This window comes from Pristiophorus japonicus, chromosome X, assembly GCF_044704955.1.
Source record: "Pristiophorus japonicus isolate sPriJap1 chromosome X, sPriJap1.hap1, whole genome shotgun sequence".
Taxonomy (NCBI): Eukaryota; Metazoa; Chordata; class Chondrichthyes; family Pristiophoridae; genus Pristiophorus; species Pristiophorus japonicus.
In genome coordinates, this window is record NC_092010.1 from 21,182,455 (window position 1) to 21,210,389 (window position 27,935).

General features: G+C 48.8%; 1 protein-coding gene across 4 annotated transcripts in view; it reads right to left on the minus strand.

Moving 5' to 3' along the window:
- LOC139240819 (rho guanine nucleotide exchange factor 25-like) overlaps positions 1 to 27,935 on the minus strand; it is a 266,303-nt gene that overhangs the window by 39,109 nt on the left and 199,259 nt on the right. For all 4 annotated transcript variants that reach the window (XM_070869299.1, XM_070869302.1, XM_070869301.1 and 1 more), the window contains exons 6-7: positions 23,579 to 23,682; positions 18,196 to 18,265 (exon numbers count right to left, since the gene is read on the minus strand). In XM_070869299.1, coding sequence (XP_070725400.1) covers positions 18,196 to 18,265; positions 23,579 to 23,682 — 174 coding nt within the window. The remainder of the gene's footprint in view (positions 1 to 18,195; positions 18,266 to 23,578; positions 23,683 to 27,935) is intronic.

Below are 27,935 nucleotides of genomic sequence, written 5' to 3' on the forward strand. Positions count from 1 at the left end.
TTCGGCATTCGGACCTCGGGGCCATCTTTCAAAAGGAGGAAGAAGCTGTGCCCAACTCACTTATCTCCATGGCGATTCAGGGTCAGGGTGAAGGGATTTGACTTTGACTCAACTGGGATGGGAGTGGGGCCCTCGAGTGACCGCTGTCATTGAGACCACCTCGCCTTCGGTGCCTTGAGTTAGATTGGAGGCAGCAATGGGGGAAAGTCTCACAAGCCTTTCCTCCGATGCTCGTGTGGTGACACAGTCAACTCGTTCCCCCCCCCCCCAAGCAATAATAATTGGCTTGAGGGAGCATGAGGGAGATGACATTGAGTAAGGGCTTCAGAGAGTCGATAGTAGGTCAATTCTCCACCCACAGACCCAGTTATTCCCTTTGGGTGAAATTATTCCATCTGAGTTCCCTTCTTACCATCATTTTTTTTTTAAACTTCATTTTGGTTTGACTGAACTAGTTCCTTGTACACTAAATAATGTTTACTGATGACATTTACATATAATGACTCAGTTTATAGTCAATTAAATTCCCTCTGAACTCCAAGTTGCGATTACATAAACCAAATGCGACAGAAGCCTATCCGACCAATCAATGCTCCTCCCACAAAAAATCCAGGCTGACACTCCCAGTGCAGTGCTGAGGGAGCGCTGCACTGTCGGAGGTGCCGTCTTGAAGATGAGACGTTAAACCAAGGCCCCGTCTGCTCTCTCGGGTGAACATAAAAGATCCCACGGCACTATTTCGAAGAAGAGCAGGGGAGTTATCCCTGGTATCCGGGCCAATATTTATCCCTCAATCAACATAACAAAAACAGATTATCTGGTCATTATCACATTGCTGTGTGTGGGAGCTTGCTGTGCGCAAATTGGCTGCTGCGTTTCCCACATTACAACAGTGACTACACTCCAAAAGTGCTTCATTGGCTGTAAAGCGCTTTGAGACGTCCGGTGGTCATGAAAAGTGCTATATAAATGCAAGTCTTTCTTTCTTTCTAATAATTAGATGGTGACTGGCCCCCACCCTCTCCCGCCTTCCCAGTCACTCGTAACGTTAACTCCTGGGGGAGGGGAATAAAACAGGAAGTGCAGCGAAGGTTCACCAGACTGATTCCTGGGATGGCAGGACTGACATATGAGGAGAGACTGGATCGACTGGGCCTGTATTCACTGGAGTTCAGAAGGATGAGAGGGGATCTCATAGAAACATATAAAAATCTGAAAGGATTGGACAGGTTAGATGCAGGAAGAATGTTCCCGATGTTGGGGAAGTCCACAACCAGGGGACACAGTCTAAGGATAAGGGGTAAGCCATTTAGGACCGAGATGAGGAGAAACTTCTTCACCCAGAGAGTTGTTAACCTGTGGAATTCCCTACCGCAAAGAGTTGTTGATGCCAGTTCATTGGATATATTCAAGAGGGAGTTAGATATGGCCCTTACGGCTAAAGGGATCAAGGGGTATGGAGAGAAAGCAGGAAAGGGGTACTGAGGGAATGATCAGCCATGATCTTATTGAATGGTGGTGCAGGCTCAAAGGGCCGAATGGCCTACTCTTGCACCTATTTTCCATGTTTCTATGTTTCTAAACCTGTGGCCAAATTCCACCCTGGCTGTCTAAGGCTTCAGGAGACCAGGTTACTCATGATGCATCACGAGATGTACTTAAATTTAAGCTCCCCCACAAATATGTCCAATTTCCTTAGGAACAGAGGACAATACAGGACCAGAAACAACCAACTCCATCCATAAGGCTGGTCCCAAAGATGAGATCGCTTATCCCACCTTACATCTGATACCCTTCAAAGAAAGAAAGACTTGCATTTCTATAGCGCCTTTCACGACCTCCAGACGTCTCAAAGCCAACTTTTGGAGTGTAGTCCCTGTTGCAATGTAGGAAACACGGCAGCCAATTTGAGCACGGCAAGCTGCCACAAACAGCAATGTGATAATGACCAGATCATCTGTTTCTGTTAAGTTGATTGAGGGATAAATATTGGCCAGGATACTGGAGAGAACTCTCCTGCTCTTCTTCAAAATGGGATCTATTACATCCACTTGAGAGAGTAGACAGGATCCCGGTTTAACATCTCATCCGAAAGACGGCACCTCCGACAGTGCGCCGCTCCCTCAGCACCGCACTGGCGCATCAGCCTAGATTTATGTGCTCAAGTCCCTGGAGTGGGACTTGAACCCACAACCTTCTGACCCAGAGGCAAGAGTGCTACCCACTGAGCCACGGCTGACAGTGGCCCTGCCTGCCAAAAAAAACTCCACCACCTCTTAAAATTTATAACATCTTCCTCTTTCACTGCCGCCCTGGGAAAGGTATTCTACATATTTACCGGACCGAGTGTGAAGAAGTCCCATCTCCTCCAGGATACTCACGGACGTGGAGAAGGGATACTCCAATTATGAGCGGCACCTCCTAGCCACTCACTGGGCTGTGAAAAGATCACTGATCTTCACAGGGGGGTCCCCTATCACAATCCTTACCCACCATATGCCCACCCAAATGCTCCTGGACGGGAGAATCAAGGACGGGACAGTGAGCAGTGCCCACATTGCTCGCTGGACCCTGCTCCTGTCCCAAATGGACCTAAGAGTAAAGGGCCAAGACTCGCAGCCAACATGATTTATCCAGGGACAGCCCACCGGTGTTCTGTAGAAGGGGTATGGGAAATTAACATAGGCTTTCAGGCTGGTTTACACTCCACAGGCCGAGAGATCTATGTGAACGGTTCAAGCACGGTATCTGCGGGTGAACGACTCACAGGCTGCAGAGTTTATGACCCCGAGGCAGGCATTGCCCTGGCGATTAAACTCCCCAGTACTATGAGCACCCAGCACGCTGAACTGTCTGCGGTGGTGTACGTAGTCACACACCCCGAAGAATTCCCTACCCCATACACGATTTGCTCGGACAGTATGTTCACATGCAATTCATGTACGGAGTACCTGGCTATCTGGTCCCGTCGCTGATACACATCCGCAGACAGGAGACCCCGGGCAATTAAGCCCCTACTGGAAAAGATCATGAAAGCCGTAGGGGAGGAAGGGAATATCTACATACACAAGGTGAAGGCACATTCCATCACAGAACCCCATAGCGAGGGAAACCAGCAGGCTGACATGTTGGACAAGCAGGGGGCTCGCACAGTAAAGCTCTGGGATCCGTACAACTCAGGACCCATTGCAGCAGTCAGGGGCAGGATAGGGACGGCAGGGAAGGCAGGGATAGCTTTGTCCCCGGACCTAAAAGTGGTCCAGACCCAAGACCCCGTCCTCAAAACTGTCCTGAACACGCTAGCTAAAGGGGAAAGGATAGACGGCCCGTACGGCACCGCAGCAATTGCCATTAAAGAAGGCATGCTGTTCAGGGGGAGCAATGGGTAGTACCGCAACAACACCAGAGAGAATTCCTTCAGCTGGTCCACGAGGGCCCAGGAGCAGGACACCCCAGACCTGAGAACACTTGGCAACGAGTGGAACAGGCAGGGTGGTGGCCAGGACTCAGGGAAGACGTCCGCGAGTTCTGTGCCAGCTGTCTGGTGTGTGCGGCCAACAACCCCGACCCCCAGAAAAGAAAGGTGTCTATGGGACATATCAGGAGGGTAGAGGGACCCTGGCAGTCGATTCAAATCGATTACATCAGGCCCCTACCCACTGCCCAGGAAGGCTACAAGTACTGCCTAGTATTGGTGGATGTATTCACCAAATGGGTGGAAGCCTTCCCATGCTGAACAGCCACTGCCCTGGGAACAACCAGGATCCTGGTCAAAGAAGTGTTCTCCCGATGGGGACTACCACAATATGTGGAGTCTGACCAAGGGAGTCACTTCACCGGGCAGGTGATGCAGGAGACCTTTAAGGCACTCGGCATCAAAGGGAAATGGCATGTCACCCACAACCCGCAGTCATCCGGGCCTGTGGAGCGTTTAAACCGCACCATCAAAGAAAGGTTGCGCAAAGAGACAGGGGACTCATCCAAAGGGTGGGTAGAGGTCCTACCACTGGTCCTCATGGAGATCAAGGCCAGCCAGTCAAAGAGCACGGGGTACTCCCCGTATGAGCTCATGACCGGCAGAGCCATGCGAACCCCCACCCATGTGTTAGCCCCGATACTCACGGAAGGTCAGCTGAGGGAAGCGAACCGGGACAGCTTTGTCAGGAATCTGTTTGAACACCTTAAACAGATTCACTGGCAGGCTGCTAACAACATGGGAAAACAGCATCGGAGCAACCGACTGCTGCTAGAACCCTGCAAACACCATGAATGGGAGATAAGGGACCGTGTTATGGTGAGGAACTACGCTAGAGTAGGGTCTTTGAGGCACTGTATATGGGACCGTACCACATTGTCGACAAGGCAAGCCCCATGGTCTATAACATAAAACTGCCCCGCCGTACAAAGTGGTTCCACATAAATCAGTGCAAACTTTTCAACCCGGGGCAACAGCTAAGCATAAGGGACAGCCAAAAACTGTAAACCGCAATAAAGACCGGGACCCCCAGCCAACAGCCCTGACTGTGGAAATCCCACAGGGGACGTGACAGACCCACAGACTGCACCTAGAGGGGCTCTAGACTGTGTTACTGGGGGAGCTGTCCCCACAATCATTTGGGACTCGGACACACCCCCAGCAGCCGGAGCCTTAAGAAGGACTCCCCGCACACCACGGCCAAAGGTACCGTGGTCACCAGCGTCCAATTTGAATGGTTCAGCCCCGGGAAAGGCACCAGCCGCAAAAGGGCACCTAAGGTCAGAGGCCAGCCCGCGAGCAGGGACACCCAGCCGGTAGCCTCAGGAAACAAGGGACCCCCAGAAGAGATAGCGGTGGAACAGCCACCAAGTGAGAGTCCCCAGCCCGTAGCCCTCGACCAGGCAGAACCCCCAGGGGAAGAAACGAACCAGGCAGCCACCCCCAAAGGAGCGGTGTGCTGCAGCACCGGAGGGGACGTTCCCCCGATAGTGTGGGACTCAAACCCACGTTCGGTCAGGGTACTTAGGGTTAGGTGGTGCAGACCGATCTACCTCGCTGGACACCCAGCAGGAGAAGAAGAAAGAGAGAAAGCAGGAATTAACCTGGCCACCCGGAGACGGGTGGCAGATGTACATATATAGTACGATATGGATTTAAGAATGTTTAGTGAATAATTTAGAGTAGAATAGTGTAAGATTATGAATAATGATAAGTATATATGTATTAGTTAACTGGGGTAAGGAAAAGAATCTACCTGTGCAGCTATTAAAAAAGGCACAGGCCGGGTAACAACCGGGAGTAAGAAGAATCTACCAGTATAATCATTAAGGGAAGCACCGGTGAGATAACAAACCAAATGGCTGTGAGGTAAAAGTTAAAAGCAGACATCAGTCTACAAGGAACTGAATAAGACAGCCAGTCAATTAGACACTATGAGCCCAATTTGGAACTCGGTCACCTTTGTCAAGCCAGAGAGCTTTCTCAGGGCTGGACAATCTGTTTTATGTGCCCCTACAGGAAAGAGAGCAGTATGAGAAGGATCCTGTTCCTGCTCGCCCTGATAAGGATCAACAGCGGCGACCGAGGAGACGTGGAAGAATCCCTCATTTACGGGTGTTCAGGAGGGAGAGCACCGATCGTAACCGCCGGGGGTGGCCCCCGAGACGTGGAAGAACTCGCCGTTTACGCCCACGAGGGAAGATGGCCGGGGTGACTGGGATCTAATTCTACCCGCTACCCCAGCCAGGAAGGTTTTACCTCCGGGGAGGCCTCACTTCCATTCCCCCGGATGTGGATCATCGCTGCCCGAGTCAGTGTCGCAGAGGGAAAGCGTGTGTGTTTGACTTGCAAAGGGAACATTCCCCTGGGAAGATGGTAGTGGCTCAGAAAACTGAGCAAGGACGCATGGGACCAGGAATCGGACGGGGAAAGACTCGGTAATGATACATACTGCACCATCACAGGGACACGGGGAGGAGTAACAGTATGTTGGGACAAATGGTGGGAATCCGAACAAGGAATTTATGTTTGCATGTGGGGATCAGAGAGTATTTGTCCCGCAGGCATACTGATCGCCTTTGCCAGGCAATGGCAAGATGAAGGGGAAGGGATGGGGTGGGATTCTAGCCTACACGGGTGCACGGTCCCACACTCCCCACTCCCAATTAACGCCACCGAACTAGGAGCACACATTAAGAGACCCCTGCCCACAACCCCGCCAATACGCACAGTAATAGAAAGGTGTCCTACCTCCACCAAGGGACCAGGGAATGGATTAGTATTGGTACTGACCGAAAAGGTGTTATACCAGGGGGTACATTATGCAGTAGCTTCAGTAATATTAAACCTTACTGAGGTACACCTACCTGCATGCTGCCCGAAGGAAACAGAACTGCTATACCAGGCCCTACTTAGAGACATGTTCAAGAAATTTTATGAGTTATACTTTGGAAATGTAGACAAAGCAAACCTATACACCCTAAATGCTAGGGACACCATGGGCTCAGGGAGACCTAGAAGGGGAATCATAAACAACGTTTTCACTACCTACAATACAGCATCCTCTGTAATAAATAGCCTAGATGACATAGAGCTGCAAACACAGATAAGCAGTTTAAAGACCCAATTGAGAAAAACCCTGAAACAGGAGAACACAGTAGTAGGTTCAGAACTACAATAAGACTAGGCTATGACTGTCCATTTAAAAGAAATAGTGGCTGAGCTGGAAAAACATGCACAGACAGTGAATGCACTCATACGGGAGGATAGAAACGCTTCTGACCAGGCTGCACAGAACGAGGTGTGCATACTGTATGGGGCATGGTTATTGGGCGAGGGCCGCAACAACCTGGAGGATTTAAGACAAGGTGTAGTCCCCTTCTGGATCAGGAACAAGCACCTTGCAGCCCTCCACCCGTACAGTAATTCACTAAGCCCGTGCCAGCTCCGCCTAGCCTCTGAAGCCTACCCTGTCCCAGTAGACTGTGGGAAATCTAACCACATTATGGGAATCGTACTAAGGATGCCAGTCATGGGTGGGACAGCCTGACCATCACCGGTATACCGGGTGGAGAACATTGGAGTTATTCAGGGAGGTGCACACATTCGTTTCGCAGTGGTCCCACCCTATGTCATAAAGTGGGAGCACGCTGTAACAGGTACTGACCTCTCCGGGTGCCGGAGCCGGGGTGCACACGTAATACTGTGTCCCCAGTACTTGAGTGCCCATTCAAAGTCACAGTGTGGGTTTAAAGCTGCTGGTGCACAGCCTATTAACTGCACCATGGAAGTAATGGCACAAGACTATGTCCCTCCACAGGTAACATACATAGAGGGTGGGACATATTGTGTCACCACCAGTGCGCCCCACTACCAACATGGACACTTCTGGTGTCCGGTGAGTGACAGCAGTTTTTGCTTCAAACCTGAGGCATCAGTTCAAGTGGCCCAGGAACGGATTGTCCCCATTCCTGAACCCTCCACTGTCCACCTCACTGTGAAGGAAAACATTACAAACCTGCAGGATTATGTTGTACATTTTGGCTATGCAATTTCCCCTCTACCCGAATATCTTACCGCTCTGCTAAAAGCTGTAATTATCTCACAAAAACACTTCTACACTCTAGAACAGAAAACAATTGAGATAGGGAAAAAGATTCTCGAGATCACAATTCCGCCTTGGTGGGACCTTTTCAGAAATATAGAAGTCCCAATCTGGATCAGAATCGCTTCTCACACTTTAGTTATCTGTCAACTCGTGATTATTCTTTACTTATTGTGTCTCACTTGCCGAGTGAAACACAGAGGCCATCAGGTCAGGCACCAAAGGGTGCTGTACGTTCCTTGACTGAACTTGGGAATCGCGCAGGGACGGGTGACACCATACTACCATGTTTAATTTGTGTTTGATTTTACCTGCTGTCAACTGCAAAATATTGAGTGTTGTTAAATGTTTTGACTATGTACCTTTATTTTACTAAACTTAAAATGTGTTTAACTATGGACCTTTATATTACCTGAGAATGTGTTTTGACTATGTGCTTTTAAAGTTGTGTTTGGCTGTATACCGTTATTTTACTGTGAAACCCGAGTAAAAGAGGGGCATCATACCTCCTCTGTGCTGTAAACGAATTATAGTGATTTTATTCATCTGTAAATTGCATTTACAGGCGAATAATGTTTACAGGCGAGGCACATTAATGTTTAGCTAGTGTAAATACAGGGAAGGTTGACTCTCGGGAGCAGGAATTCACTTACCTTGACTGACACTCAAGAGTGTGGAGTGTCAACAGGGGGGACTGAAGGATGCAAAATTCACAAGAAACTGCGCCCCCCCCCCGCCCCCCCAGTGTTTGGGCTCATTCAAAAGGAAATTTAATTTGGGACAATCTACCGGAAAGTTTGAAATCCTAAAATGCTTATGGAAGAAACTACGAACTTTAATCGAATAGTGGACTTTTAAAAGACAAATTCAAGACTGTGGGCAGGCCCAAAGAACTAACAGGACACAACTTGATTATTGGAATTGTCTGGGTGTTGGGACTAAGTTAACGTGTCTGGAGAAATGGGTATTCGAGAATCCTTCTCCACAAGAGACATTAACATTACAACAAATAACCCAGAGATAGCCAACCATCAACCTGAATTTGGAAAACCATTTCAGCATATACTTCACAAAGCGGCCCAATCCAGCCTGTATGTGAAAAACTAAGCACAAAAGGACATTGCGATTACCAAACTAATATTTCCATCAGGAAACAGTTTTCGAACATTAACCCACCCAAAACATATTAACTTTTAACGGGCCCGCCAAAATATTACAAAGAGTCAAGCCCGCCAACTTTAAACAAAGAATTCTGAACTGATTTGGCGCCAAGATTAGGACAACTCAAACCATATAACTGCCCCCCTTTTTCAACAGAGGGGATGACATACTATGCCATATTGCTCGTGCTATACTACGACTATGTCATCAAGACCAGGAGAGAAACCAACGCGACAGTTGTAAACTAACTTCTCCAGCCTCGAAGTCCTGAAGTCCTGAAAGAAGGCAGAACATCACCATTGTGGCAGCATCCGGCCACAACCAACGTGGCACCAACGAAAAACCACCGCGATCGACCAAACTCGAAACAAAACTCCAACGGGAAAAAAACGAAGAATCGAAAAGTTTCCACTCTACAATCTAAGGCCTGACTACCAACAGGTAAAACATTACCTAAAGAGACTTTGAACCTATTTCTAACGAAGAAAACCGGGTACTTACCACATAAATCCAAAACGCGCCTTACCGCATCAGCGGACTCAACCCAACTGAAGATTGCGCAGCTAGAAGTCTTCTCCGACGTTCGGGGTACGGCAAGCAGAACCTACAGATTTCAACAAACCCTGAAATCACGAACTACCGCTAACTGACCAGAAAGGATTGGTAAGCATTGTCCCTGCCTGCCCTGTAGTCTAACCTAGCTAGAATTAGGTATTGGGAGGTGGGAGGTATAATTTACTGTAACCCCCTTTGAATGTGTAATGTGTGGTTCCTTATAAGAGTAATTATAAGTTTGACATTGTATTTTCTTGTATTGTTCCTTATTAGATTAATTATAAGTTTTGACATTGTATTTTCTTGTCTTTAATAAAGTCAAAGTTCTTTTGCATTAAACCAGTTGTCCTTTGCACTTTATCACATTCCCCAAATAAATCCAGAGTCTAGAACCCAAGGGAGTGGGAGCGATTCGAACCGCTCAAGTTGGTCAGAGGTGAATCTGACCCCCGGGACCACCCCCTTACACCGTGTCACGTGACATCTCAGTCAACGATCTGGTTTATGTACTGAACTATGGTCAAGGTCCAAAGTGGATCGCCGGCACTGTTACAGCCAAGGAGGGTAACAGAGTGTTTATTGTCGTGCTCAAGAATGGGCAAACATGCAGGAAACACCTTGCCCAGGTTAAACCGCAGCACACGGATGAACCGGAACCGAGTGAGGAAGATGCAGTCAGTGACCAACCAACCATTGTTCACTCATCAGTGTACTCTGCTGACATTACTGACTCTGAACCTTCAGTCTCTGATGTGGTCAGGACCACTCCCATCAGATCGGCTACTCAGCCGTCAGTCTCAACGGACTCAGAACGCTCGCCCAGAGCCAAAGTTGAACTGAGACGATCAACTCGTGAGAGGAAAGCCCCAGACCGTCTCACTTTGTAAAAAGACTGTTGTTAAGATTTTAAAAGGGTGATGGTGTTATGTATTAATGCTTGGGGGTCACCAGACACTAGAGGACGCTGTGGTCGGAGGTCATTGGGTTGTACGCATGTGGCATGTGTGCTTGGTCATCTGTATATAAGTTGGGTGTCTTTGTTACGCTGGCACTCTCAGGCTGGAATAAAGATGGATCAGGTTGCACCTGAGTGAGTTTACAGTAACCAGAGTCTTGAGTCATTACATTTGTCACAGCTCCTTCCTCCAAATCGTTGATCTACCTCAGAACAAAACTGGCCCAGAATGGATGCATGCAGTATCTCACTCCTCCCCTGGTTCTGTGGGGAAGCTGCTCCCTTAAATCTTCCCTTTTGCCGCCTTTGACTCAACCAGTTAGTTAGTCACCCCCCTATTCTGCACTTTACTACTTTGTAAAATAATCTCCTATTGTGGTACCCTAGCAAAGGTTCCGCTGAAGTCTAGGTATACTAAATGTACTGAACGCATCATGCCAACTAATATATTCTCAAACAACTCTAGCAGACACACCAAACAAGATCTATCACCTATAAATTCACAGTGGCTTCTTATCACTCTACGTTACAGCCTTGAAATAGCTGATAGTTCCATACCACATCTACTATCTCTTCTATTAATGGGTCATGGGGCCTGTAATGTATGCACCTGTGAGGTTTGGACAGCTATTAAAGATTTACTCGGTCGCATCCTCTGCCAGGATCAACTGGGAGAAATGTTCCGGACTCCTGGTGGGTCAGTGGCGGGTGGACTCCCTGCCGGAGAAGCTCAGGCCTTTTGCCTGGACCACGACCCATCTCCTCTATCTGGGAGTCTACCTTAGCCCCGACGAGGAAGCCTGGCTGGCGAACTAGCAAGAACTGGAGGCCAAAGTCGCCGCTCGCCTAGGGCGCTGGACAGGACTGCTCCGAGTGCTGTCCTACAGGGGTCGAGTGCTAGTCATAAACCAGCTGGTGGCCGCTATGCTGTGGTACCGGCTGATCACTTTGACCCCGACCCCTGCATTTGTCGCCAAGATACAGAAGAAGCTGGTGGACTTCTTCTGGAACAACAGGAAGCACTGGGTCTCTGCTGCGGTTTTGAGTCTCCCGCTTAGGGAGGGCAGTCAGGCGTTGGTGTGCGTCGGCTCCCAGCTAGCGACTTACCGTCTTCAGACCCTGCAGAGATACCTCTACGTCGAGCCCCCTCCTAGGTGGCGTGCGCTGGCGACGTATTTCTTCCGCCAGCAGCACAGCCTCAATTATGACACGCAGCTCCTGTTTGTGAGCTTGGGGGGGTGGGTGTCAGGACCGCCATGTAGGGGCTGCCTGTCTTTTACAAGGAATTCATCAGGGTCTGGAACAAAGTCTCGACCAAGCGCAGCTCTCCACCGGCTGGAGTGGTGGCTGTCCGTCGGGAGCCGCTGCTCAGGAATCCGTACCTCCATGACCGAGGTTTTAGGTGGCAGGCGGATGAGAGGGCTGTGGCTGGCGAGGTGACCAGGGTCAGGGACCTGCTCGATGGCGGAGGAGCGGGCTGGATGGCGCCAGACACGCTGGTACGGCGCCTAAACTGGGCCGACGTCCGCCGTGCGACCGATGCCATCGAGTCGCTAAAAACAGCCCTGGGCCCTGACTCCGTTAGGTGTGTCGAGGAGGCTCAAGCACGCGGGGAGATCCCGTCCACACTGACCCCCGTCCGGACGGAATTCCTCATCGGCGCCAAACTCCGAAACCTCCCTCGGGAGCCGGCGCCTCACAATTTGAGCCGCCTCGGGGAAATTCCCTCCGTGCCTTTCAGTTCTGCGCGGAGGGGTTTCCTGTACGGGCTGCTCTTACACACTCTCCACGTTGCCATCCTCGTCTGCCGTCCGGACACGCCATGGCACACCATCTTGCCGTCCGGAGGAGGCGGGGGTCCCCGATGGAGTGCACTCTACGCGGGAGTCCTCCCACTATTTATTGGGGACTTGCCCTGGAGGGTGGTGCACGGAGCAGTCCCGTGCAATAAATTTTTACATCGGTTCACGGGCTCTCAGGCCGCCTGTAATTTCTGCGGTCTAGAAGAGTCTGTGTTCCATGTTTTTATCGAAAGTGCGAGGTTGCAGCCCCGTTCCATTATTTGAAGGGGCTGCATACAACCAAATATATTCATTTTGTCAGACAGTCCCTATACAATATATATGTGTCAGTTGATAATGCAATTTAATAATTCCTGGTTGCACTTCAGTCCCACACTCCTGATCTTTGGACACCCTGTGCGGAGGGGAGCGGGCAGATTGGAGGGCCTCCTCGTGGGACTGCTCCTGGGCATGGCCAAGGGGGCCATCAGCCGGTCCAGGCAGCGGGCGGTCGAGGAGGTCGTTCAGCCCGACTGCCTGCCTCTCTTCCGCTGTTACATCCGAGCCAGGGTGTCCCTGGAGATGGAGCATACGGTGTCCACCGGAACGCTCGCGGCCTTCCGCGAGAGGTGGGCATCGGAGGGACTGGAGTGCATCATCACCCCCGGCAACCAAATTTTAATTTGACCATAGTTTTCCAAAATGTATCATTTGTTAATTTGTCGGTTCCAGTGCCCCTTTAATAAGGGAGCACTTGATTTGAAGTTTACTTAAAATAGTTGTAGGGCTGTTGATATGTGATTGGCTTAACAAGCCGTCCTGTTGGCGGAAGAAATATGATGTTCACAAGACTCAATAAAACCCCAGCCAGTTGCATTCGGGGGATTCACGATGAGGCAGGCGGTTGTGAGCCTGGTGGATGAACTGGTAATGTGTCATGTGATTGTTAAACCTTTGCTAATAAACCAACTAGTTCTTAATAGCAATGTGGTGCGATGAATTCTTAAGCAAAGAATCCATGAAGCAAATACATTACAGAGCTAGTCTCTTTGTTGTTGGCCATGCGTGGGCACAAGGGCAGCTGCCAATGCCCAGCATGTTCACTGTTCTGACATGAACCTATCAGAATTACTGAAAGATTGTCAATCAACTGCTAACCAGGAAATAAAAGTCAGCATATAACCAAATATATTCATTTTGTCAGACAGTTGGTAATGCAATTTAATAAAATTATTTGCATACAAGTCAGTATATAATATATATATAATAGCAATAATAATAGTTCTTGAAAAGGAAAAGAAAGACTTGCATTGATATAGCGCCTTTCATGACCTCAGGATGTCTGAAAATGGTTTACAGCCAATGAAGTACTTTTGAAGTGTAGTCACTGTTGTCATGTAGGGAAATATGGCAGCCAAATTGCACACAGCAAGCTGCCACAACCAGCAATGTGATAATGACCAGATAATCTGTTTTAGTGATGTTGGTTTAAGGATAAATATTGGCCCCAGGACACCGGGGATAACTCCCCTGCTCTTCATCAAAATAGTGCCATGAGATTTTTTACATCCACCTAAGAGGGCAGACAGGGCCATGGTTCAAGACGGCACCTCTGACAGTGCAGCACTCCACCGGGAGTGTCAGCCTGGCTTTTGTATATGTCCCTGGAGTGGGAGTTGAACCCACAGCCTTCTGACCCCAAGGTGAGAGTGCTACCCATTGAACCATGGCTGACACAAAATACATAAACACAGTCAGTACCTATTCTAACACACTATAAATGACCACAGCACTCCTGACAAATCAGAAGTGATTGACAGTGGCAGGAGCAGATGTCAAATCACTTGAACATGCCTTGTTCAAACTGACACATGGCTCACATCAAACTATCCAGGCAGTTTGACGAGCATCATCCCATACCCTACACACAGAGTCAGTGCACTATGTCCAACATCAGACTTCGCCCCTGAGGTGGGTCTGCTTTATGTGATGGGCAACTTGGAGTTGATAGTTTGACAAAGTGCCAGTGGCAAACAAAAAAGGAAAGACTTGCATTTCTATAGCGCCTTTCACGACCACCGGACGTCTCAAAGCACTTTACAGCCAATGAAGTACTTTTGGAGTGTCATCACTGTTGTAATGTAGGAAACGCGGCAGCCAATTTGCGCACAGCAAGCTCCCACAAACAGCAATGTGATAATTACCAGATAATCTGTTTTTGTTATGTTGATTGAGGGATAAATATTGGCCCCAGGACACTGGGGATAACTCCCCTGCTCTTCTTCAAAATAATGCCATGGGATCTTTTACATCCATTTGAGAGAGCAGACGGGGCCTCGGTTTAACGTCTCATCTGCAAGACGGCACCTCCGACCGTGCGGCACTCCCTCAGTACTGCACTGGGAGTGTCAGCCTGGATTTATGTGCTCCAGTCCCTGGAGTGGGACGTGAACCCACAACCTTCTGACTCCGAGGCGAGTGTGCTGCCCACTGAGCCAGGACAGACATGATAGCTGAGAAATCGGGGCACACAGGGACCCGTTTGTCAGGGCACTAACTGGCCCACTGAGTCCCGAATGAAGCCCAAGCAACAATTTTGTTCGGGAGTGCGCCGGCCGCCATATTGCAAAAAGGAACCTGCACTGACGGTCGGAGCGCATGCCGGCAACATTGAAAGCCGCGGATCCTTTACATAAGTTAGGGCTCTGCGCTTGATGCAGGTTGGCGATCGCCCCAGCGCCTCACGTGCTTAGCTCGGGCAGCACAACCGCCAGTCGTCAGGAAGGCCCCCTCCGATCTGTGTCCAACTGACTACTGGACACATGCAACAGTCGTGCGTGAGTTATGGTCCTGTCGACTGCTGGACTATTATCAAACCCAACAGGTCCTCAAAAGTGCCTTTTCTTTATGTCAGCAGAATAAATAAACACGGTTTATTAATAGAAAACAAGAAATCAAATATTAAGAACAATTTGTGCTCCTCCTTTCTTGAATCTCATGTTCAGGGATGGTTCTTTGAGAGTCAGCCATTTTCTGGTACCTCACCATTCTTCACATGAGCCTAGACAGAACATCGGCAGCCCGTACGGCCAGCATCGCCAACCAATCTTGTTCATGCCTGACATCCATCGAAGGCACTCCTTTTTAGCAGGAGTCACTGGATAGCAATCAGAGTCAGGAGCCTTGGCTGATGTACATTCTCCTCCTCAGAACAATAGCGTCGCTGCGGCTGCCCTCCTCTCAGTTCAGAGAGGTGGGGATAAAATGTAGCACTGCCAATTCGACCGTGAGGTCAGTTGTCCCAGCACAGACCAAGGATCAAACGTGCAACCTTACTGGCACGTAAGGCAATGGGAATGAAGGGCTGTGAGAACAAAGTGGGCACATGGGACTCGGAGCAAAATGCTCATGTGGAGGACAGGCAACAACACGGGCCGGATGAGCCGGACGCCTTGGGCTGGATTTTCAGCTCCTCTGCGCTCCGCTTTTCACCCCGGAGCGGTGACAATGGCGGCGGTGAGGTGTTCTGGCCGGGCGGTCAGCCTCCAGCGCCCCGCGGCGATCCTCGGGTCCGGTTTAGCGGCGGCGCGGAGCAGCACCGCCCGGAAGAGCTGCGCCCGGTGTGCAACGCCCCTGGTTGTGACACCGGGCGCGAGTTTTGACTCCCGCCCGACCCGTCCGCCCCGCAGTGATCGCCTGGGAAATCGGGCGGGGCAACGATACCGACTGCAGAGAGGTAAGTAATGGACTCCTGAGGTAAGTGTGAATGTTTTTTTTTTAATTTTTGGGAGGATTTGTGTTGTGGTGGTGTGGGTTATGTATTGGGAATGTTTTTGTGTTTTTTTTTTAGTTTTTTTCCCGCCCCCCCCCCAGCTGTCTCCGGGAGCGCTCCCGGCCCGGCTCTTTAGCTCGGGAGTTTCCCACCCTAACGCCCTGAGAGAGGTGTACAACACCTCCCTTAGCGCTGCGCCCCCTGACTCAGGGCCCAGCTGCCCAAACTTACCGACTGAGGCGCAAACTGTTCCCGGGCGCTAACTTTACCGCCCCGCCGTCGTTACTGCCCCAAAATCATCAAAGTCGAAAATCCAACCGCTGTGTTGGAATTTCGATGTAATTCAATATATCTGATCTATTGGTTGCTTGCCAATGACACTTTGATCAGTCTGTAGCCCGAGGCATTGAGATGGGGCATTCCCTCTCATGTGCTCTCTGACCTAACAAATGAGATGCTGGTTTGACCAATTTTGGTACAGCCGAGCTCCGAGTTTGTTGCCGGTTGGCTGGCTCTTTGCCTTTCCGTTTCCTTTCTCTCCCTCTCTCCCCTTTTCTCCCGATGAACTCCAACACAGTGTCTCATCGTCCTCCGAGAGTGGCCGTATTTCGCCCGGCCTGTCTGTGGGGAGCTCCTCCCATTCAGCGCACCATGGAGCATTGAGATCAGCAGAGTCCAGCGCGCCAGCCACATCTGCTCACTTGGGAATCCAGATGTGGAAAATTGCACTTCTGTTCAGAGAATGAAAAAAACGGTCCAACCCTTCAGTTGTGTCGGTAGAGGTGCCAACAGACTGAGGTCCGAGGTGGAATGTTAACGATCCCACGGAGCAGGGTGCTCGGCCAAACGTTATCCTGGCCAACAGTGCTCCCTCAATCACCACCAAAATCTCTGTGCTGTGTGTTGCTGGTGCTGAATGACTGCGGGGTTTTTGCCTGCACAAACGTCATAGCGCTTCCAGAAAAAATGCATTGTACGTGATGTGCTTTGAGACATTGCGCCAGTAATGATAAGGCGCTTTGAAAACGCAAAATGTTCCATCGGAAGGAAGGAGGGGATAGGCGGTGAAATTCATTCAGGGCAGCAGCGCAAAGCGGGCAGTGGCGAATCGGCGGCCTGTCTTACACGCCGCCCGCTTTTCTTTTCCATCGCCCGTCTTTCCGCTGCCGCCCGAGACACATTTCGCCCCCCGATGTGCTTCAAACACGTATCTCCGTCAAGCTCCTGTGTATAATTGTGCTCCTCTCGCTGACAAGTTGGCCTCGTGTTCCCCGTCTCAGTTCGGGTTGCCAACTCTGGATTGGTCGTTTGCCTGGAGGTGTCGTCACATGACCTCCTGCCTCCAACTGCCCCGTTCCCCCCCCCCCCCACGCCCCCGCCATTGGTTGCTCGATATGTCCATCCTCGCAAGGCCCTGTCTCCTCACGACCAATCGAGAAGCGAGCAGACTCTTCGTTACCCCATTGGATAATTCTTCACTCTCAGCCACAATAAGAGAAAGTATCCAAAGAAAATGTAAAAAAAAAAAGCTCCATTTTTTTTGTTCTAAAGCCCCGATGATTTTTCTCCCGGGTTTTACTTGCAGCAGTGTCCTGGAGATTTATGTTCAATTCCTGGAGACTCCAGCCAATCCTGGAAGGTTTGTGTAATGTATGCACTAGTGAGCATGCTCACAGTTTGTAGAGCTGTTGAGTTGGGAGTGGCTTAGCCAGTCACGTGATGTTCACAAGACTCAATAAAACCCCAGCCAGTTGGGTTCAGGGGATCCGCGATGAGACAAGGGGATTGTGAGCCTGGTGGATGAACTGGTAATATGTAGTGTGATTATTAAACCTTTGCTAATAAACCAACTAGTTCTTAATAGCAATGTGTTGCTATTGATTCTTAAGCAAAGAACCCATGAAGCAAATACATTATCGTTGGCAACCCTATTTGTGGTTTTGGGAGCCTCACGGAGCGGGGCGGGGCGGGGGAATCAAAGTACAGCCATTTCTGCGGAATGTGAGCGAGGGAATTCGCTCCGTTACTGGGACAATCTCGCGATTGAAAGACCCCTGGCCCGGATACAGCGCTGCATGGGCCTGCTCTCAGAGGTCAGCGCTGCGGTTTCACGAGGCCCCGAGCAATTAGTTTTCATCTCCGACACTGGTCATTGGCCGTCAAGAGTGATGACCACACCCGACAGATAGGGCACAAGTGCAGCCGGAGTGTCACAACCCTCAGCCGACGCTTCAATCGCAACGTACTTTGGAATTGTGTAATCCTTTTGCGAAGCGGATCAAAAAAAAAACTTATGCGGCAGAGGAAAACATTAAAGGAGCGAGGGGGCTGGGGGGGGGGCATGTTCGGTCAGTTATTTCAAGAATGCGAGCAGACACGCTGACGACTCACATGTTTTATGAAGAGCTCTGCTAGTCTCTCTGGCTCCTCCAGGCATTTCTCCAGCTCCCCTAAGAAATAGCTGTGAATGAAAGACAGATAATTTAAAACAATAGCCTGCCCTACACACCATTTCCCCCGGATTCCTCTGGCACAGCGTGTTGAAATGCTAAATTCTATCAAATGAGGTGGGATTTAACATGCACCCGGGTCATGCTACAAGGATAATAAATAAATGTACTATCTGTTTTGTTCATCGCAGTACTGTGCAGGGGTGGCTCTGTGTTACTTTAAAGCTGCACTGCTCATAGTGGGAGCTGAATTTAATACCAGCATTATCAACCATTATCAACATGGCCTTTCACTTCATGCTGGGGTTATTTTTGGAACAGAGAAGGTTGAGAGAAGATTTGATCGAGGTGTTCAAAACCATGGGGGTTCTGGACAGAGTAGAGAGAGAGATTTAAGGTGATTGGCTGAAGAACCAAAGGCCACATGAGGGAAACTTTTTTTACACAGCGAGTGGTTAGGATCTGGAATGCACGGCCTGAGAGGGTGGTGGGGGCAGACTCAATCGTGGCTTTCAAAAGGGAATCGGATAAGTACCTGAAGGGAAAAAATTTTGCTGGGCTACGGGGAAAGGGTGGGGGGGAGTGGGATTGGCTGAGGTGCCCTTGCAGAGAGCCGGCACGGGCTCGACGGGCCGAATGGCCTCCTTCCGTGCTGCAAACATTCGATGATTCTATGAATTCAGCTCCTTCAGAAAAAAAAGAAGGCTGAGGGGTGACCTGATAGAGGTCTTTAAGATTATGAAAGGGTTCGATAGGGTAGATGCAGAGAAGATATTTCCACTTGGGGAGGAGTCTAAAACTAGGGGCACTAAATATAAGATCGTCACTAATAAATCCCATTGGGAATTCAGGAGAACCTTCTTTACCCAGGGAGTGGTGAGAATGTGGAACTCGCTGCCACAGGGAGTGGTTGAGGGGAATAGTATCGATGCATTTAAGGGGAAGCTGGATAAACACATGAGGGAGAAAGGAATAGAAGGATATGCTGATGGGGTGAGATGAAGAGGGATGGGAGGAGGCTCGTGTGCAGCATAAACACCGGCACGGACCTGTTGAGCCCAATGGCCTGTTTCTGTGCTGTACATTCGATGTAGTATGTATGTAATGTTGTGGTCAATAAGTCCTTGGAGACTTGTAGTATGGTTACATGGACCACAGTCACACACATTCTAGGTCCTTAATGTTGGTGCAGAAAATAGAGGAAATAAAATACTATCTCAACTGTACTGGAACAAAATTTTGCTCTGCTGCCAGATGTGAAGATAAATTGAAAAAGAAAAAACCTTTCTCCAATTATACATGCCATTCTAGAAACCTGTCGCCAGATGACTCCACAGGTTCAAGAAAGCCAGCACAGACCCTAAAAGGCAGACAATCCAAAAACCACCCTGAATATAAGTCTATGAAGTTCAAACAAATAGTCATACTGAAAGTGCAGTGGCACGTGGGCTTGTAACTTCAGCAATGGCGAGACCCACAATTCATTCCCTGGAGTCCAAAAAAAGGTTGGGGTCATTTTCGGAATGCGTGTTCCCAGCACGAACCAGGGCCGTTGAGATCCCTTGGCGGGAAACAGAGGCTGTGGCCCAGAAGACCATGGGAAATAAGGCTGGAATCTCGCAATGTGCGCTCCCAGAGGGTAAGGTTGGGAATTATGTGTGTGGAAAATTGGCTCTCACAAGTACTCAAAAGTGTGGAAGGAATGCTGGTGGCACAAGATTTGCTTTCAAGGAAAGTCTGGGAGCATGTCCCCCAGAAAATTCAGAGTGTTGGCATTTTATGTGGTACATTTTCCAATCTCTTGCAGTCTACAATGAAAGTAGGCCTGAATATATTTTTTGACCTAAAAAGGACCAGACTTTTGCTGAATTGTATTGAAAACTGCTCTCGAAATTGCGAATTGGGAATTAATTATTTCCTTTTATATTTTAAAAGCTCTTTCTCCCAGTGGCTGGGAGACAATCAATTACTGGAGTTTTAATTAACTTTCTGGTTAATTTTTTTTTGCCGAATCGCAGATGGGGGATTTGAACTTAGTCTTCTGCCCAGGAGACCATTCCAGTCAGAGCTGGAGCCAGTATATTTAGAACTGCACATATTCCTTCCAATGCTGCCCCTAATACCATCCGTACAACCCGGTGCTGCATTTCTAGGGGGTGGGGGGCAGGGAGTCTGAGAGCTACTGCCTTGAAACACTGCACAGTTCTGCATCAAACATGGTGCATTTTGGTTAATTTTAAACAATTTTATATTTCACAATTGATAGATTTTTAACAACCAGGCCAGCCAACAGCTTGTATTTATATCGGGCCTTTAACATAGTAAAACATCCCAAGGCGCGCCACAGGAATGTTATCAGCCAAATTATTGACACCGAGCCATGTCAGGAGATATTAGGACAGGTGACCAAAAGCTGGGTCAAAGAGGTAGATTTTAACAAAGCAACATTTGTGGTTTCAGCAGACCAACTAGCCCATCAATTCCCTCAGAGTTACCTAAGCAGTCACTCTTCCACTCTGATTCCCCCTGTCCTAGTTCTCAGAGGTACTCTACCCGCTCTGGACGTGGTTCAAAGAGACTCGGTATACCATCCATCCAACTCCCCTCCCCTCCATTTCACACAGAGGCCGCCCCGATTCTAACTCCAAATGGATCCCCCGCTCAAGCCCGAGTTGAAATTACAGTCGAGTCTCAATGATGTCATCAGGCCGCAACATGCCTATGTAAAGAAGGACCCTGTTGGCTCCAGGTGTGTGTCCTTGCTGCCTGCTCAGGAGAGCAGGGTTAAAATTGCCGATGTTACGATCGGACAGGAAAGAGCCAGGGCGGTTTTAAATGCCCGCCCTCCAGGTTTCTGCTGGGTGAGTCGGGTTAAAATTGTCCCCAACTCTTTCAGACTGGACATTCCCCCCCAACCCCCCGCCCCCCCCGCCCCCCACCGCCACTCCCCAATCTACAAACGTGGACCCCATCCCCAAAATGATGACTCTACGGGAAACGGATGGGATCGGGTGCGAGACTGGTTTTACAAGCCGCCATTGTGGTCAGCGGAGAGTGATATCTGGCGGGTTGCCTCCCAGCAAGCTAGGTTAAAATCAGACTCCAAACTGGAGATCAGGAATTTCCGGCCACGTGAGTGCTCAGTCGGCCAATTCATGATGTGCGAGGCTGGACAGCGAGTGTCGCGGGCTATGGGACTGCGGGAGGCATCACAGCCGCGCTAACTGCACTCCTCATCCAATGTCCACACGTCAACTTTCCAACAAGGGCCGCTGGATAGCCATCAGTTGGCCAGCTTTCCCTTCCTCAACCCAAGGCCAATTGTGAGGGCGTCTACTGCTGCTCATGCTGATATCTGCTAACCCAGCATGAGCTGTGGAGAACTCGCTGTGCTTGAAAAAAATCCAAAGAGAATTAAAAAAAATAGTTGCAAAAGTTAGCACAAGGGGTTCAACCGAAAAAGATTGACCCAAACATTTATACAGGAAGATGGTGCCCCTTGAAAGAATCAACTATGCAAGAAAGAAGAAAGAACTTGCATTTATATAGCGCCTTTTACAACCTCAGGACGTCCCAAAGTGCTTCACGGCCAATGAAGTACTTTTGAAGTGCAGTCACTGTTGTAATGTAGTAAACGCGGCAGCAAGATCCCACACACAGCAATGTGATAATGACCCAGATCATCTGTTTTAGTGATGTTGATTGAGGGATAAATATTGGCCCAGGACACCAGGGATAACTCCCCTGCTCTTCTTCGAAATAGTGCCGTGGGATCTTTCACATCCACTTCAGAGAGCAGACGGGGCCTCGGTTTAACATCTCATCTGAAAAACAGCACCTCCGACAGTCCAATGCTCCCTCAGTACTGCCCTGGGAATGTCAGCCTGGATTATGTGCTCAAGTCCCTGGAGTGGGACTTAAACCCACAACCTTCTGACTCAGAGACGAGTGTGCTACCCACTGAGCCACAGCTGACACTATAAAGTAAAACAATCTCGAACTTGCCAACAGAAAATGTAATTTAGAGAAATAATCAATTTTATGAGATTGAAAGGCATATTAATGGTTTGGGATTTAGTGACATGGAACAAGTCATTTGCATTAAGAATATGATATCGGAACTGAGGGCAGGAATTGACATCAGGCTCAAGAGGTCATTTATGTCAATGTGATGGCAACCAGAAAGACACTGTTCGGTCAAGGTTGGACACAGCAGCCTCTGATGCTCTGACTGAACACAGTGGCCGCGATTTCCCCTGACCAGACCAGTCGTGCAGTGCCTCTCCTGCTCTGGGCACGTACTGGACAATCGAGCAGCCTGCAACTTTCCGGTTACATGTTGGCATTGTGCCAGCTGACTTGCCATCAGCCTGGACTCTGAAAATTGATCCCTGTATCTGGGCTAGAGGTCAACCTCTCCCCTTTCCCCCTCACCCCCACCCCCCCGCCATCCCAAAACTGAACGACTTGATTAGGCTTGGCCTCACCCGGACTTCATTCCCCCACTCCTTCATTTTCCAGTTGCTTCCTCCTACCCTTCAGCTCACTGCCCAGCGTCCTATTGCCAACAGGTCAACCCACTCCCAGACCTCTGCAAATGCTTGCGTCCAAGGGAGCAGGGATCAATGGACCCCTCGAAATCTGGAGCAAGGCCAGTTCAATCAGCCAAAATGAAGGAACAATGATTTAGACACGTGTAACCTTAAATTATAACTTTTTACATAAGAAATAGGAGCAGGAGTAGGCCATACGGCCCCTCGAGCCTGCTCCGCCATTCAATATCATGGCTGATCTTCTACCTCAACTCCACTTTCCTGCACTATCCCCATATCCTTTGATTCCCTTAATATCTAAAAATCTATCGATCTCCATCTTGAATATACTCAAAGACTGAGCCTCCACAGCCCTCTGCTGTAGAGAATTCCAAAGATTCACCACCCTCTGAGTGAAGACATTCCTCCTCATCTCAGTCCTAAATGGCCGACCCCTTATTCTGAGACTGTGACCCCTGGTTCTGCACTCCCCAGCCAATGAGATCACCACCTGTTCTTCTAAACTCTAGAGAATATAGGCATAATCTACTCAATCTCTCCTTTTTAAAGGTAAAAGAAAAAAGCACACTGCACCACTCACTGTGAAACCTTTGGAGAAACAACTCGACCAGCAATGCATTGCATCTCCTAATGGACACAGTAGCCAACCCTGTCACCACACGCTCAAACAAAAACCATTACTAGATACTTGTCGCCAAACAAATAGCTGGTACATAACACATTCCTGACTGTTGTACTGGCAGTGCTTAGCTGGTCATGCAGGATTCTCACTTTTTGTGCCATTCATAGATCTGGTGAATGTTCCCGAATACTATTTTATCTTTCCCCTTCATGTCTTCAGGGACTCCTTTTTCATTCATTGTTGCAATGTAACCCTAGAAAAGAAAAAAAGCACCTTTAGTAGGTTCTAGTGGTTGGATTCTGGTCACCATATTACAGGAAGGATGTGATTGCACTAGAGAGGGTACAGAGGAGATTTACCAGGATGTTGCACTAAAGAGGGTACAGAGGAGATTTACCAGGATGTTGCAATAGAGAGGGCACAGAGGAGATTTACCAGGATGTTGCACCAGAGAGGGCACAGAGGAGATTTACCAGGATGTTGCACTAAAGAGGGTACAGAGGAGATTTACCAGGATGTTGCACTGGAGAGGGTACAGAGGAGATTTACCAGGATGTTGCACTAGAGAGGGTACAGAGGAGATTTACCAGGATGTTGCACTAGAGAGGGTACAGAGGAGATTTACCAGGATGTTGCACTAGAGAGGATACAGAGGATAATTACCAGGATGTTGCACTAGAGCGGGTACAGAGGAGATTTACCAGGATGTTGCACTACAGAGGGTACAGAGGAGATTTACCAGGATGTTGCACTGGAGAGGGTACAGAGGAGATTTACCAGGATATTGCACTAGGGAGAGTACAGAGGAGAATTACCAGGATGTTGCTCTGGAGAGGGTACAGAGGAGATTTACCAGGATGTTGCACTAGAGATGGTACAGAGGAGATTTACCAGGATGTTGCACTAGAGAAGGTACAGAAGAGATTTACCTGGATGTTGCACTAGAGAGGGTACCGAGGAGATTTACCAGGATGTTGCACTAGAGAGGGTACAGAAGAGATTTACCAGGATGTTGCACTAGAGAGGGTACAGAGGAGATTTATTAGGATGTTGTACTAGAGAGGGCACAGAGGAGAATTACCAGGATGTTGCATTAGAGAGGTTACAGAGGAGATTTACCAGGATGTTGCACTAGAGAGGGTACAGAGGAGATTTATTAGGATGTTGTACTGGAGAGGGTACAGAGGAGATTTACCAGGATGTTGCATTAGAGAGGTTACAGAGGAGATTTACCAGGATGTTGCACTAGAGAGGGTACAGAAGAGATTTACCAGGATGTTGCACTAGAGAGGGTACAGAGGAGATTTACCAGGATGTTGCACGAGAGAGGGCACAGAGGAGATGTACCAGGATGTTGCACTAGAGAGGGTACAGAGGAGATTTACCAGGATGTTGCACTAGAGACGGTACAGAGGAGATTTACCAGGATGTTGCACTCGAGAGGGTACAAAGGAGATTTACCAGGATGTTGCACTAGAGACAGTACATAGGAGATTTACCAGGATGTTGCACTAGAGAGGGTACAGAGGAGATTTACCAGGATGTTGCACTAGAGAGGGCACAGAGGAGATTTACCAGGATATTGCACTAGAGAGGGTACAGAGGTGATTTACCAGGATGTTGCACTAGAGAGGGCACAGAGGAGATTTACCTGGATGTTGCACTAGAGAAGGTACAGAGGAGATTTACCAGGATGTTGCATTAGAGAGGTTACAGAGGAGATTTACCAGGATGTTGCACTAGAGAGGGTACAGAAGAGATTTACCAGGATGTTGCACTAGAGAGGGTACAGAGGAGATTTACCAGGATGTTGCACGAGAGAGGGCACAGAGGAGATTTACCAGGATGTTGCACTAGAGAGGGTACAGAGGAGATTTACCAGGATGTTGCACTAGAGAGGGTACAGAGGAGATTTACCAGGATGTTGCACTAGAGAGGGCACAGAGGAGATTTACCAGGATATTGCACTAGAGAGGGTACAGAAGAGATTTACCAGGATGTTGCACTAGAGACGGTACAGAGGAGATTTACCAGGATGTTGCACTAGAGAGGGTACAAAGGAGATTTACCAGGATGTTGCACTAGAGAGGGTACAGAGGAGATTTACCAGGATGTTGCACTAGAGAGGGTACAGAGGAGATTTACCAGGATGTTGCACTAGAGAGGGCACAGAGGAGATTTACCAGGATATTGCACGAGAGAGAGTACAGAGGAGATTTACCAGGATGTTGCACTAGAGAGGGCACAGAGGAGATTTACCTGGATGTTGCACTAGAGAAGGTACAGAGGAGATTTACCAGGATGTTGCATTAGAGAGGTTACAGAGGAGATTTACCAGGATGTTGCACTCGAGAGGGTACAAAGGAGATTTACCAGGATGTTGCACTAGAGACAGTACATAGGAGATTTACCAGGATGTTGCACTAGAGAGGGCACAGAGGAGATTTACCAGGATATTGCACTAGAGAGGGTACAGAGGTGATTTACCAGGATGTTGCACTAGAGAGGGCACAGAGGAGATTTACCTGGATGTTGCACTAGAGAAGGTACAGAGGAGATTTACCAGGATGTTGCATTAGAGAGGTTACAGAGGAGATTTACCAGGATGTTGCACTAGAGAGGGTACAGAAGAGATTTACCAGGATGTTGCACTAGAGAGGGTACAGAGGAGATTTACCAGGATGTTGCACGAGAGAGGGCACAGAGGAGATTTACCAGGATGTTGCACTAGAGAGGGTACAGAGGAGATTTACCAGGATGTTGCACTAGAGAGGGTACAGAGGAGATTTACCAGGATGTTGCACTAGAGAGGGCACAGAGGAGATTTACCAGGATATTGCACTAGAGAGGGTACAGAGGAGATTTACCAGGATGTTGCACTAGAGACGGTACAGAGGAGATTTACCAGGATATTGCACGAGAGAGAGTACAGAGGAGATTTACCAGGATGTTGCACTAGAGAGGGCACAGAGGAGATGTACCAGGATGTTGCACTAGAGAGGGTACAGAGGAGATTTACCAGGATGTTGCACTAGAGACGGTACAGAGGAGATTTACCAGGATGTTGCACTCGAGAGGGTACAAAGGAGATTTACCAGGATGTTGCACTAGAGACAGTACATAGGAGATTTACCAGGATGTTGCACTAGAGAGGGTACAGAGGAGATTTACCAGGATGTTGCACTAGAGAGGGCACAGAGGAGATTTACCAGGATATTGCACTAGAGAGGGTACAGAGGTGATTTACCAGGATGTTGCACTAGAGAGGGCACAGAGGAGATTTACCTGGATGTTGCACTAGAGAAGGTACAGAGGAGATTTACCAGGATGTTGCATTAGAGAGGTTACAGAGGAGATTTACCAGGATGTTGCACTAGAGAGGGTACAGAAGAGATTTACCAGGATGTTGCACTAGAGAGGGTACAGAGGAGATTTACCAGGATGTTGCACGAGAGAGGGCACAGAGGAGATTTACCAGGATGTTGCACTAGAGAGGGTACAGAGGAGATTTACCAGGATGTTGCACTAGAGAGGGTACAGAGGAGATTTACCAGGATGTTGCACTAGAGAGGGCACAGAGGAGATTTACCAGGATATTGCACTAGAGAGGGTACAGAAGAGATTTACCAGGATGTTGCACTAGAGAGGGTACAGAGGAGATTTACCAGGATGTTGCACTAGAGAGGGTACAAAGGAGATTTACCAGGATGTTGCACTAGAGAGGGTACAGAGGAGATTTACCAGGATGTTGCACTAGAGAGGGTACAGAGGAGATTTACCAGGATGTTGCACTAGAGAGGGCACAGAGGAGATTTACCAGGATATTGCACGAGAGAGAGTACAGAGGAGATTTACCAGGATGTTGCACTAGAGAGGGCACAGAGGAGATTTACCTGGATGTTGCACTAGAGAAGGTACAGAGGAGATTTACCAGGATGTTGCATTAGAGAGGTTACAGAGGAGATTTACCAGGATGTTGCACTAGAGAGGGTACAGAAGAGATTTACCAGGATGTTGCACTAGAGAGGGTACAGAGGAGATTTACCAGGATGTTGCACGAGAGAGGGCACAGAGGAGATTTACCAGGATGTTGCACTAGAGAGGGTACAGAGGAGATTTACCAGGATGTTGCACTAGAGAGGGTACAGAGGAGATTTACCAGGATGTTGCACTAGAGAGGGTACAGAAGAGATTTACCAGGATGTTGCACTAGAGAGGGTACAGAGGAGATTTACCAGGATGTTGCACGAGAGAGGGCACAGAGGAGATTTACCAGGATGTTGCACTAGAGAGGGTACAGAGGAGATTTACCAGGATGTTGCACTAGAGAGGGTACAGAGGAGATTTACCAGGATGTTGCACTAGAGAGGGCACAGAGGAGATTTACCAGGATATTGCACTAGAGAGGGTACAGAAGAGATTTACCAGGATGTTGCACTGGAGACGGTACAGAGGAGATTTACCAGGATGTTGCACTAGAGAGGGTACAAAGGAGATTTACCAGGA